The sequence below is a fragment of the Chelonoidis abingdonii genome, chromosome 15 (genome assembly GCF_003597395.2).
Source record: "Chelonoidis abingdonii isolate Lonesome George chromosome 15, CheloAbing_2.0, whole genome shotgun sequence".
NCBI lineage: Eukaryota > Metazoa > Chordata > Testudines > Testudinidae > Chelonoidis > Chelonoidis abingdonii.
The window spans coordinates 24987196-25000265 of record NC_133783.1 but is presented as its reverse complement, the minus strand read 5'-3'; the positions used below and the strand labels follow the sequence as shown (position 1 = coordinate 25000265).

General features: G+C 44.3%; 1 protein-coding gene across 1 annotated transcript in view; it reads right to left on the bottom strand.

Moving 5' to 3' along the window:
• Positions 1 to 3326: 3326 nt before the first annotated feature.
• Positions 3327 to 13070, bottom strand: part of LOC116826179 (microsomal triglyceride transfer protein-like) — a 32261-nt gene continuing 22517 nt past the window's right edge. The window contains exons 14-18 of the mRNA XM_032782738.2: positions 11734 to 11855; positions 8342 to 8569; positions 7819 to 7943; positions 6971 to 7141; positions 3327 to 5352 (exon numbers count right to left, since the gene is read on the bottom strand). Of these exons, the coding sequence (XP_032638629.1) occupies positions 5202 to 5352; positions 6971 to 7141; positions 7819 to 7943; positions 8342 to 8569; positions 11734 to 11855 (797 nt within the window). The 3' untranslated portion in view covers positions 3327 to 5201. The remainder of the gene's footprint in view (positions 5353 to 6970; positions 7142 to 7818; positions 7944 to 8341; positions 8570 to 11733; positions 11856 to 13070) is intronic.

Sequence of the window (13070 nt, the reverse complement as noted above, 5' to 3'; positions counted from 1 at the left end):
GCTGTCTTAGGACAAGGGCAAGACAAATTAGCAGGGAAAGTGAAGATGCTGCTGGGGCCAGTGGGACTTTGCAGGATCTGAAGGCTCTTTACTCTGACTGCCCTGGCTCTAAAAGCATCAGTAACAAAAGGGCTAGAGGGGTTCTGCTCTTTTTTGAAGTTTTGGCTGTGCACCGTGGTGCATAGCTGGGTCTGAACATCACCATTAAGGTCCAATCAGCCACTTAGAGCACTGTTGGTGACAATCAGTGCCTCCTGCCATACTCCAATAGGCAGTGGCCGTTCTTAAGACTTGCCAATTGATGCTGAGAAGTAAATAGCTTGACTTTGGGTGTTGCAGCTGTCAAGATGTGCCATAAAGTAAGTATTTTAAAGAGAATGCAAAATACATGTTTAAACAGCAATTTAGCTGCAATCTTAATAATGCCTTGCCAAGGATTGCTTCATAACAGGGAATACAGCAGATACTGAGGAACTGTATCAATTTCCTTAGGGCAAAACTGACACATTTTTCTGAGTAACCCCAGTTAAATTCTTCCAATTTATAAGCCCCAGCGTATACAATTATTGTATTTTTTTTAATCCAAGACTGTGCTGCTATGTATGTAATTTCTTATTTGACCTCAGGTAATACAGCCCCTCAGCTGGGCCGCAAAGGCCTCTGTAAATCCTAGGAGAGCACATGGGAAGCTAAAGGAGCCCAGGAAGGAGGTGAAACTCTGGGAATGCTCTCAAGTAGTATCTCGACATCTGGCAACCAGACCATTCTGTTCATTGGTTTGGACTAGTAGTGAAGGAGTGTGACCACTTAATCTGGTCTGGTTTGATGGAGGTTTCAATTCTGAAATTGTCTTTCCCAGGCACCTTGCAGAATAACGTGGTTTCAGACATGAATTAAGATCACTCAGGCCTCATGCTACGGCTGCAAACCCATTTGTGGGATAAGTTACAGGCAGGGTTAACCGCAGGACTGTGTCATTAGCAGCTTAACCTTCAGTTCCTCCGAAGGAGGTAAGCACAATGGTACATGCCAGCAGAACTGTTAGCAAGCTCTGAGGTGTTTTAATTCAAACAAGGAGGACAGGAAAGCAGCACTGGAATAGGAGAATCAAGCCAGCAGGAATTAAAGTTGATGATGATGAGAGAGTGTAGGGCCCCACAAGGAAAAAGTAAAGATGGAGAGGCAAGTAAATGAGTCTCAAAGACGGACAGAATTTATTGATGGATAACTTGAATTTGAAAGCAGTTTGAAGCCCAGATTAGTCTAGAAATATAACAAGTGAAGCATGTTCCTTCCTTCCACAGTCAGCGGGTAATTCTGCCAGTTAGACAAGAGAGCAGGTTACATTGTAATTAATCTCTATGACCTTGGGCCTGCTCAGTGCAAATTACCTAGTAATCTGCAGAAGTTTGAGCTGCTCAGAAAATGAAGGTAAACTCTGATTTTTAACAACATTTTGAGTGGTATCCAAAGCCTTCACAAAATAGAAGGGTTTGGTTAACTGGGATCTTTAGGCCTATGATTGTCACAGGGCTGAAGGTCATCTCTAAGTTCTGTAGATGCAGAGCAGAAGACACCACAGGAGTTTTGTGAAAATTTAGCTTCAGCTCTCTGGAACTTCTTGAGGCTGAAGCTGTAAAGCAAGCTCCTGTCCAGCTCCTAGCAGTGTTAAATAGAGCTGGCCTCAATGACACCATTCCCTCTGGCTTCTGCTGGGAACATGTTGCAAAGTGGTTGATTTCTGCCTATGTACCTGGTCTGTTCACATGCAAGGAAAAATTAACAAAGTCAAATAGAATTTAAAAAAAAATAGATTAAATTTATTAAACTAAACCAAATGACACATAATTAGTATCTCCCTCACAAAAAGCAACAAAACACCACCAAGCAAAAATATGAGAATCAATATGAAAGAAATGCTATCAGGCAACAAAATCCTCAGCTTTTGCAGCATTCTCATACTCCACAAGCCCCCACCCCCTAGGATTTTTTGATATAAAAACTGTAAGTGGGAAGCAAAACTGGGACATAAAAAGTCTTATCATAAAGTGATCCAGGAGCATTGCTAGCTGATGTTAATTTCCCTTCCTTCTGCAATTGCTGCAGTAATATTCAATTGGTAGCACAAAAGTGATAACTGATTAAATAATGTTGGTCACTTAAAAGAAAAATCATTGAAAACTTAAAAAATGTTTACTCTAAAAAGCAAATTACAATGTATATTAATTACCACAAATATAACCAAAATATAAACAGAAAAGGGAAGTTTCTCCATCACTTTGCTACTTGAATATTGCCTCATTATCTTTAGGATTGAGTAATGTCTCATTGTCACCTTCTGCTTCATTTAAAAGAGTGGTACCACTTTTAAGAAGCTAAGATATGCAAAAGGCTTTTCCATTACTATGTAAACCTAGGATCAGCAACCTTTCAGAAGTGGTGTGCCGAGTCTTCATTTATTCATTCTAATTTAAGGTTTCACGTGCCAGTAATACATTTTAACGTTTTTAGGTCTTCTTCTCTAAGTCTATAATATATAACTAAACTATTGTATGTAAATTAAATAAGGTTTTTAAAATGTTTAAAAAGCTTCATTTAAAATTAAATTAAAATGCAGAGGCCCCCGGACTGGTAGCCAGAACCCAGGCAGTGTGAGTGCCACTGAAAATCAGCTCATGTGCTGCCTTTGGCACGCGTGCCATAGGTTGCTTACCCCTGACCTATAAGGAGGAGCACCATAGGTAACTATCCACTAGGACATGAATCTCAATATATATATATATATATATATATAAAAACACATCCTTTCCCTAACTCCTGCTATCTTCTGACAAGACTGGGAGGAGAGTGGGATACTGGGAAAGACACCCCCACACTGCTCTGTTCAATTATTGCTGAATAATAAAAAGAGAGAGAGAGAACTATATGAAATGTCTTTGTTGTATTAACCTTGACCAAACTCGCCATTTCATAGATTCATAGATTTCAAAGCCAGACGGGACCATTATAATCATCTAATCTGACCTCCTGGGTAACACAGGCAAGGGAATTTCACCTTGTGATACCTACTTTTAACCCAGTAACGTGGGCTGAACTAGAGCATATCTTTTAGAAAAACATCCAAGTGATGGAGATTTAACAAATACTTTAGTAATCTGTTCTAATGTTTAAAGCCTCTTACTATTAAAAACCATGTCTCATTTCCAGTTTGAACTTTGCTGACTTCAGCTGCAGCCTTTGGATCGTGTTATGCTGTTGTCTCCTAAATTCAAGATCCTTCATCTATTTGATATCTTCTCCCTGCGTTGTAACCTGGTCTTTGCCTTCAGTTGTTCATTGTAAGATAGATTTTCCAGATCTCAAATTGTTCTTGTTGCTCTTCTTTGAATTCTCTCTAATTTTTCAACACCTGTTTTAAAGCATGAAAACCAGAACTGGACACTCTGCCCCAGCAGTGGTTCCACTGTTCCACTTGTGTTGTATTGGTGAAATGAAAAGTAATATCCCTAGTGGACTTTCATTCCCTTAAAAGAGGAGTCTTGCCAAGGGAAAAATTGCCATTATATATATATATATATATATATATATATACACACACACACACCGTACTTAAGCAGAACCCTATTTACCTTCACATTAGTTTTCCATAATGTGTTTAATTATTCTTGCTAATACTGAAAATTGTGTGGGTCAAATTCATCCATCTAACCCCTAAAATTAGAAGTTATGTTAGAGGTAAATTTGCCCTATTTAAACAAAGGATTAGCCACTTCCAGCATCATCTTCTCTTTCTGGATTTCTGATATCAGTCATTTCCCTGGCAAAAGAGCATGAACTCACTGGAGGATCAAGCAGAAGTTCAAGTTGTGAGGGAACTGAGACGAACTCCTATTCAGATACAAACACTTCTAATTATACCAAAAGGAAGGTACATAATTGCTGACAGATTAAGCAGCTTTTTTTGTCTCACTGTTTTTTTTTCAAAAATCAAGTATCCCAGAAAATCAAGCTACCCTTTCCACATGCATGGCATGCTATTACAGTCACCAAATCACGCAACACTGGATTCCATTCACTTCCTCAGCCATGGGAAGTTCTGACCAGACGCTCTGGGAGACCTCACTTGATTGTGGTTACTAGGGGTGAAAGTAACTGAGGACACTTATCGGCACGGGGGGTGACTCTGGCCCCTGGAAGGGGCGGGGCCTCAGGTGGAAGGGGCGGGGCTGGGAGGCTCAGCATCCCTCAGCCAGCCCTTGGACTGCGCTGCCTGGGGCTCCTGTGTTGATTTAAAGGGCCGGGAGCTCTGGACACCGCTGCTACGGTAGGGGCAGCAGCGACCGGACCCCTGGGCCCTTTTAAATTGCTGGCCCCAGGGCAGCTGCTCCATTTGCCCCCCAACCCATCAATGGCTGGAGGGGCAAAAGGGGCAGGGACGTTAAAGCGCTGCAGGGTCCTTTGACATAGAAGTGCTTAAATGTTGCTGCCCCCCCCCCCCACCATTGGTGGCCCTGCCAGTACAGACCCTACTGGCAGGGCCCCCGACAGAGGAGGCAAAAGGGTCACGGACATTAAAGTGCAGTTCCGTACTGGCTCCTTTCACCCCTGGTGGTTACTCAGATGAGTGGGGAGAAATGTGTGATTAACATGCCATTCTGGGTATCTTCTCTCAGAACACTTTCTTAAGACTGCCTGAAATTCACCTTGTAACTCTCAAAGCCAGGGATCTTAGCTGTGAGGTTTATCGTGGCCCAGTTTTGCTTCTAAGGGACCATCCCATATGGAGAATAACCATCATAGGGAAGGGTACATGATTGTGAAAAATCTACCTCTCTCCTTTCTTGGTGTCTTAAGGATTCTCAAGGCCAGACCCAGAACATGTTAATTCTGCTGTTCCTTTGACCGTGCCAACAGGATCTTGCACATCCCAGAGCTGGCCCTTTACAAGGGACTTGCTTTGATAGACTCTAGGGATTCATGTCCCAACCATGTTTGGCACCCTGATTTCAACGTGTTCTCTTGCAATAGGGACACTTGTTTTTAATACAGTCAGTAAAAAGCAGACTCTTGTGGGAACTAGAAAGGGTTCTGGGCTGCCCACATCAGTCCTGGGCCTGGCTCATGGATGCAGCTCACTGAGAAATGTGGGACCAAGGAAAAGAAAGGAATGATAAATCCAGATCCAGGACACATTGATTCCTCTACTGCTCCTTTGCCTCCGTCAACAGGATCTTGCACATCTCGGAGTTGGCCCTGTGCAAGGAAAGCTCGCGTCCAGCAATAGTGCCCCGTCTTCCCTTGCGAACAGTGATGCTTTGGTTTGGTGAAGATTCAGAGATTGTAAAGATTTCTCTGTGGGGCAGAACAACAAGTAGTTAGGAGGCTTTAAAATGAGACAAGATTGGACCCAACTTGTCTCCTCAAATCAGCATGTTCCATTCCTTAAACGTTGGATCTGTTGGAATGTTATGGTATATTCTGACAAGTGTTTTTCTTGACTTCTGTCAATTGAGATTTATTGCCCTTGAAAACAGTATTATACCCACATTGTATAACCACGCTAGAGGCTCCTGTGAGTTTAATCTTTAGCACAGATTAACTAGCACACTTTAAAATAATTCCAACATTTCGCAACACTGGACAGGGTAATTTTGCTGATAGTGTCATCTATAATGTGGATGGGGCCTAAATGTTTCAGTAGGAGGATGAACCACTCCTGTCTCAAGTTATCCCTCTACTCCCAGCAATTGACTGAAATGGGGAAGATTCTTAGAGAATTTCTGGCACCAGTCCGGAGCGCACACTGAACATATGGAGCAGACTGGACTTCCAGGAAAAGCTGTGTAGCAAGATTTGATCTGTGGAGAAATGAATAACTCCTCAAAGGGAAAGGACCTTGGACCCAATGGCTCCTTTCTCTCCCTGTTTTTGATGCCTGACCTGTAGGTGAGGTTCCCTTCATGTCCCATCTCTGGGTTGGTTAGGAGGCTCAAGGCTTTTCTATGGGAACCTATCCATCTATTATTTGCAAGTATTTCAGACAGCTACACTCAGCCCTGTTAACCTGAGTCAGCTAGTAAGTCATGGGAACAGTGCCAGGGTGTCTGCCTCTGATGCCATACAGCAGCAACAAACTGCCTGACTCTTATTTATGTCAAGAAGGAGCCATGAAGAACTTATCAGTAACAGTGTAATAAAACAGTGATGTTATGCCTGGAGCAAAATCAATATTGGCATTAGGACCAGAAGTTACAGTATAAAAGAGGTTTATCATCACAATACTGTAAAAGATAGCCCAGCATTCTTCTGGGCTCAGGGCTTGTCTTAATACTCCTTAGGTTGGCTAACTCCACAGCATCGTCCAAGGCTTCCTTTAACCTTTTACTGATCTCTCCAAATGGAGAGACTCAACAGAACCTGCTTTAAGTCAAATGCTGGACAATGAAACTCTTACCACGTGCTACAAGAAACAGGGCAATAAATAACTCGCTTCTTAGTGGGAGGGTGAGAATTGGCTTTCATAATAGCCTCCCCTCTTGCATCCTGTAGGTTTTGTATCTTGAATATCTCAGATGCTCATGATATTGTGGAAGGCCAAGCACCATTGGAGCTAGGGAGCACTGTTGTTAAGGTTCTGAACTGAGCCATAGTGTCCAGGGCTGCCCAGAGGGTGGGGCAATTTGCCCCAGGCCCCGGGCCTCACAAGGGCCCCCAGGATAATATAGTATTCTATAGCATTGCAACTTTTTTTATGGAAGGGGACCCCTACATTGCTTTGCCCCAGCCGCCCTGAATCCGCTGGGCAGCTCTGCTAGTGTCAGGAGGGCAGGGGAAGTAGTGCATGATCTCCCTTCGCACCTTCCCTGCCACTGCCACAAACTAATGTCCCTGACAGTAGGAGTGTCCTAATCCCTACCCCTGAGTAAAAATCCACACCCTAGTAGTTCTGGACTAGAATGCCACCGTTTACCTGTAAGGGAGCTGCTCCTCCCTTAGCTGAAGACACATGAGCACAGGATTCCCAGAAAATCTCACTGATGTATCAAAATTGATTGAGGCTTCGGCCTCTGTCTGGCTTTTCACAGTGGCTTGAAAGAAAGGGGCATCGATTTCTGTTGTGAAATCAATGGCCAGTCCACCCCTGCAACAGAAAAAAGCATAAATCTTGTCACTGAACAATGCGTCCCAAGGGAACGCACTGTCTATGCAATGCTGGCACTCTATGATTTCATTATTTCTTAATTTGTCAGCAGCTGTGTGGTACTTCCTGATCCTGAAGGAAGCGAGGGGGCAGAAAAATGTTAATTAAAGCCATCTATCAAAGTGAGGCTTTTAGCCTGATCCCAAGCACAGGCTATGAGAGCCTAAAGACAATAAGTGATGGGTGTCTATGTTCATGGGGAAGCAGATCTTTCAGAAGTTGCTAACTTCTTTTTGTGGGATCCTTGAACATACAGGTTCAACAGGGTAGGTTTAAAGGAGCATTAACAGATGTAGCTCTCACAGCTGGTATAGAGGTATAGGAGACTCTATGCAACTCCCTTCACTCCCCTCCAAAAAAGAAGCCCTCATCCTCCCAGCATAGGATGTGCATTGGTGTATTTGGTGGGAGAGGCATGGCTGGAAAGCAAGGAGCTCTAGTTATCTTTGGCCAATTATATAAAATAGCCCTTTGGGGGCTGTTACAAGTCAGCCTATGTTGGAGCAGCCCTGAGTCTGTTCTAATGTTTGGAGCAGCTCTGAGGCTGTTCTAATTTATGCTAGTTCCTGCTAAGTCTCCTGAGTGTTCAGAGATTAAATAAGTTTTCACTTATTTACCTTGTTTTGACGCTGGTTCTTGATTCTTGCTCCCATAAATTTATATCAATGTTGGCTGAAATATCTAACCCAAGTGCCCCCTGAAGTTTAATCACTGTTTGCAGTCCAGACTGAAGTGGAATTGCCTGTAGAACAGAAAAGAGCGTATTTATTTTGGAAGCACTTTTCCTGATGTTAGGTGCTCATACAAAAATATTAAACAGCAGCTGGCCAGAGGGGACGCTGCCTACTTTGCACTCCCAACGCCTACTGGGCTGGGGCGGGGAAGACAAGAACTGAAGCCAAGTCTCTCATGTGGCAGTGCAGAACCCACCTCTAATGAGCCAACTCAGAAAACCAATTCTTAACATCCTTTGATCAATGCCATCCCATGGTTAGATTTGGCACCATCATGAATATCGATCATGAGCTGATGACTTGCAAGCAGACCCCCTCCAGAATATTCACTATGCTGCAGTGTACCATGGCACTGTTTAACAGGCAGCTTGGATGAGGGAAGGTCCGCATATCATACAGCCATTACCTGTTCATGATCCATCAGCAGGACAGTCCCTTTGACCACACTGGTTGGCTCTCCGCTGCTTAAGAGGACCTTGGCCATTAAGTCTGTATACCCTTGGAAGAAAACAATTGGCCGTAACTGGACATCAAAGAAAATGGCAGACATCCCAGCCATGAGCTCCTGCTCCTCCTCTTCTTCAGGGTTACTCTCTCCCAGCACAGATTCCAACCCCTTGGCTTCAATAGAGACCTAAAATATACAAGCAGAGAAAATGTGCTGCACAAGTTAAGGCTTCCTCAAGGGTTGACCTTCAACTAGGGAAAGCTGGCTAAAGAACCTGCTGATGTACTGATAGAAACATTTGTATTGGGAGCAGTTGGTTGGCATCTTACATTACTGTACTACTGATTCACGTAACATCTACCCATGGGCCTAGTGAACTGGGAAGTGATAATATTTAAAGCCCAGTGAGCCTGATTCAATACTGGCCTATCCTTCGAGCAGTCATTTAAGTTGAACAAAGTGATTGCAAAACACTATTGATCTGATTTGGAATTATTTTACACCAATTTTGGATGAGTGTAAATGATAACACAGGTGGGAATCAGGTTCTAGTATTTGATATTGTTTATTGTAAGGATATTAATTAAAGTAGAGAGGAAGGCTGTCCAGTGGTTAGGACACCAGCTGGGGACTTGGGTGACTGAGTTTAGTTTTCTGCTTCATCACAGTGATCTTGGGCATGTCTCTGAGCTCTCTGTGCTTCAGTTCCCCATCTGTAAAATGGGCATAATAGCAACTCCCTAATTCACTGGGGTGTTATGAGATAAATACATTAAATATAGTGAGATGCTCAGATACTACAGTGATGAGGGTCATATAAGTATGATAGATAGACAGAAAAAAGATTCTATTTGCAATCAACCCTACAGAGTGATTAGCACCATAGAAATCTTAGGATTTCAGATCTCCTTGCACTGTGTCAAATGTGGATCAGACCATGATGTAAAATTGTCTGTCACACTAAGCATGACTGTGCAAGGAAAGTTTCTCAAAATATGGGAGCACTTAGCAGCTTCCAGATTTCACCCAACCTCTACTTGGACATTCAGGATACAGTTATTACAGTAACTCCCCACTTAAGTTGTAGTTATGTGTGGCTTTAAGTGAAACAATATTAAGTGAATCCAATTTCCCCCTAAGAATTAATGTAAATGGGGGGGGGGGTAGGTTCCAGGGAAATTTTTTTTCACCAGACAAAAAACTATATTTTATATATATATACAAACACGCAGTATAAGTTTTAAACAAACAATTTTATACTGTACACAGCAATGATGATTGTGAAGCTTGGTTGAGGTGGTGAAGTCAGAGGGTGGGATATTTCCCAGGGAATGCCTTACTGCTAAATGATGAACTAGCATTTGGCTGAGCCCTCAGGGGTTAACACATTGTTGTTAATGTAGCCTCACACTCTACAAGGCAGCACAAATGGAGGGAGGGGAGATAGCATGGCAGATAGAGACAGAGACACACACTCTGTGTGTGGGAGAGAGAGAGAGAGATGCGCATTGCCCCTTTAAGTACGCTGACACCACATTCTAAGTACATTGCCTTTAAAAAGATCAGGAAGTTGAGACAGCACCTGCGGCCAGCTCTCTCCATCCTGAGTCTTGTTGTGTCTCCCTCCTGCTCTATATGGTGAAGGGATAAGCAGGAGGCAGGAGTAGGAGGGAGGGGGACACAATGACATTAATTCCCTCTCTTCCCCCCCGCCTCCTCCTGCACAGCAAGCAGGAGGCTCCCAGGAGTAGCTCCAAGGCAGAAGGCAGGAGCAGCACATGGCAGTGTGGGGAGAGACAGCTGAACTGCCAGCAATTGGTAGCCTGCTGGGCAGCTGCTGCACAGGGAACTTAGGGGAGCAGGGAGCTGATGTGGGGCTGCCAGACCACCCTGGTTCCAGGCCCCCACCGGCTAGCTGCAATGGGCTGCTCTTCCTGCAAGCAGCGGACAAAGCAGGCGGCCTGCAAACAACATTATAAGGGAACATTACACAACTTTAAACGAGCATGTTCCCTAATTGATCAGCAATGTAATAACGAAACAAAGTTAACCGGGATGACTTTAAGTGAGGAGTTACTGTATCTAAAAAAACCAACGAGAAGTCCTTGTGGCACCTTAGAGACCAACACATTTATTTGGGCTTTCGTGGGCTAAAACCCACTTCCTCAGATGCATGGAGTGGAAAAAAGAACAGTAAGCAGCATATATATTATAGCACATGAAAAGATGGGAGTTGCCTTACCAAGTGCAGGGTCAGTGCTAATGAGACAATTCAATTAAGGTGGATGTGGCCTGTATTCAACAGTTGACAAGAAAGGGTGGATAACAAGGGAGGGAAAATTACTGTTGTAGTGATAACGAGGCCAGTGCTATCAAGGTGGCCCATTTCCAATAGTTGACAAAAAGGTGTGAGTACAGGGGCGGCTCCAGGCACCAGCACGCTAAGCGCGCGCCTGGGGTGGCAAGCCACGGGGGGCGCTCTGCCGGTCGCTGCGAGGGCGGCAGGCAGGTTGCCTTCGGTGGCGTGCCTGCGGAGGGTCCACTGGTCCCACAGCTTCGGCGGACCTCCTGCAGGCTGCTGCCGAATTCGTGGGACCAGGGACCTCCCGCAGGCAAGCCGCCAAAGGCAGCCTGCCTGCCGAGCTTGGGGTGGCAATATACCTAAAGCCGCCCCTGTGTGCGTATCAGCAGAGGGAACATTACTCTTTCCCCAATTTTTCCACATCCTTCTTGTAGTGTGGGGCCCAAAACTGGACACAGTACTCCAGATGAAGCATCACCAATGCCGAATAGAGAAGAATGATCACGTCCCTGGAACTGCTGGCAATGCTCTGACTTATACAGCCCAAAATGCTGTTAGCCTTCTTGTCAACAAAGGCACACTGTTGACTTGTATCCGGCTTCTAGTCCACTTAACCCCTAGGTCCTTTTCTGCAGAACTGCTGCCTAGCCACTTGGTCGCTAGTCTCTAGCAGTGCATGGGATTCTTCCGTCCTAAGCGCAGGACTCTGCACTTGTCCTTGTTGAACCTCATCAGGTTTCTTTTGGCCCAATCCTCTAATTTGTCTAGGTCCCTCTGTATCCTATCCCTACCCTCCAGCATATCTACCACTCCTCCTGCAAAATTGTTGAGGGTGCAGTCTACACCATCCTTCAGATCATTAATGAAGATATTGAACAAAACCGGTTCCAAGTCAAATATTAGGAACCCACCAGGCCTACAAGGAAGGTTAAAGAGGAGCTATTGAATGTCTGCTGGCACAATGCAGGAGTCCTGGGTTCCCGCATGTGTATCTGTTGTTTAGTCATCTAAAGTGTTTCATATCTAGTGACAAAACCTGATAGCAGACCTGAGCTGCCTGAAGCTGGTGGCCATGGCTTCGCAGCATGAACCCTGAGACACTCTTCCTCAGAAGACCACTCTCAGTGAATAGCAGCTCCAGACTGAAAGTGGATAGCATGTCATCAGTGACTGAAAGACAGAAAGAGACACCAACAAGTAGAGCTGTACAGCAGTCATCACTGGCAAAATGTTACACATCCATTTTTAAAACATTCCAATAATGGCTGAGGGGAGGGACACGTTGCAACTATCTCACTGGAAAATAAAGAGCTTGGAGGCCTCCCATGTAATATCATGGGAAGAGCTGAGGATTCTGCCATGGGAATGCAGAGAAGTCCAGTGTGATCTTCTGTGTTCAAGGTGTCAATTTCAGTGGAATTATAACTCAAAGTACAGAAGAGCTCTGATGGGGGTGCAGGAAACATTACCTTGCTATATTACCTGTTGGGTTTCCGGGTAAATCAGACAAGAGGCTAGAGGCCTTTTGGTAAGTACTAACCCCATTCAGATCATATCATTATATTCAATAGCTCTTCCCTTCCAGGCTATGGTAGATGAACAGCACAGTCCCATACACTAACAGTCTGACCAAGAAGCTGAAATATGAGGGAATTTCATCTCTGTCCAAACTTAAAATAATCAAAAGATTAGGCCTAAAATGTTCCTGACTCCCATTTAGCTTGCCTCTGCATGCCCAGAACATCCTTTGGGGATATACAAAGGAAGACAATTGAAGGTTAAAAGGGAGAAATGATATGAATGGGGACAGAAATGAGAGCTGGGGATAAAAATATTTGGGCAGATGATAAAGGTTGTGTAAATCGTCATAGCCATCAGGTAAGGATCTGCCCCTTTGAAAAGCTTATTAAAATACTCTAATGAATTAAGAACTAATCAGGAATAGAGCTAGTCTCTTGGCCTGGCAATAGCAACAGTGTTCTATTACACAAGCGATCTACCACAGGTTTTGGTCCTAGATTTGGTTCATCTTTTGTGGTAGCAGATTCTGGGAGAACTGTGATACTGGCATGATCAGTGTTTGTACAAAGTGTGTGGGAAGAAGTACCACATGGTGGCACTGGTCCTTTAAGAGGAAGAGGCCAATGCACCTGTGATTGGTCAGCTGACTCCCCAAGCTGAGCTGGCATGAGTGTCCTGGCAGAGAGACAGAAGAGGCCTGACAAGGAACCTAGGTGTGGTGGAAGACACTGGAGTATGGCACGGAAAGACTCCCAACAAAGAAAGTGGTGTGGGAGGTGGGCTGCTGGGAAGAATGGAGTGTTAAGGACTATACACCCGGAGTGTTGTAGGGGTCTTATTTAAATGAACCTGAAGTGGAATTAC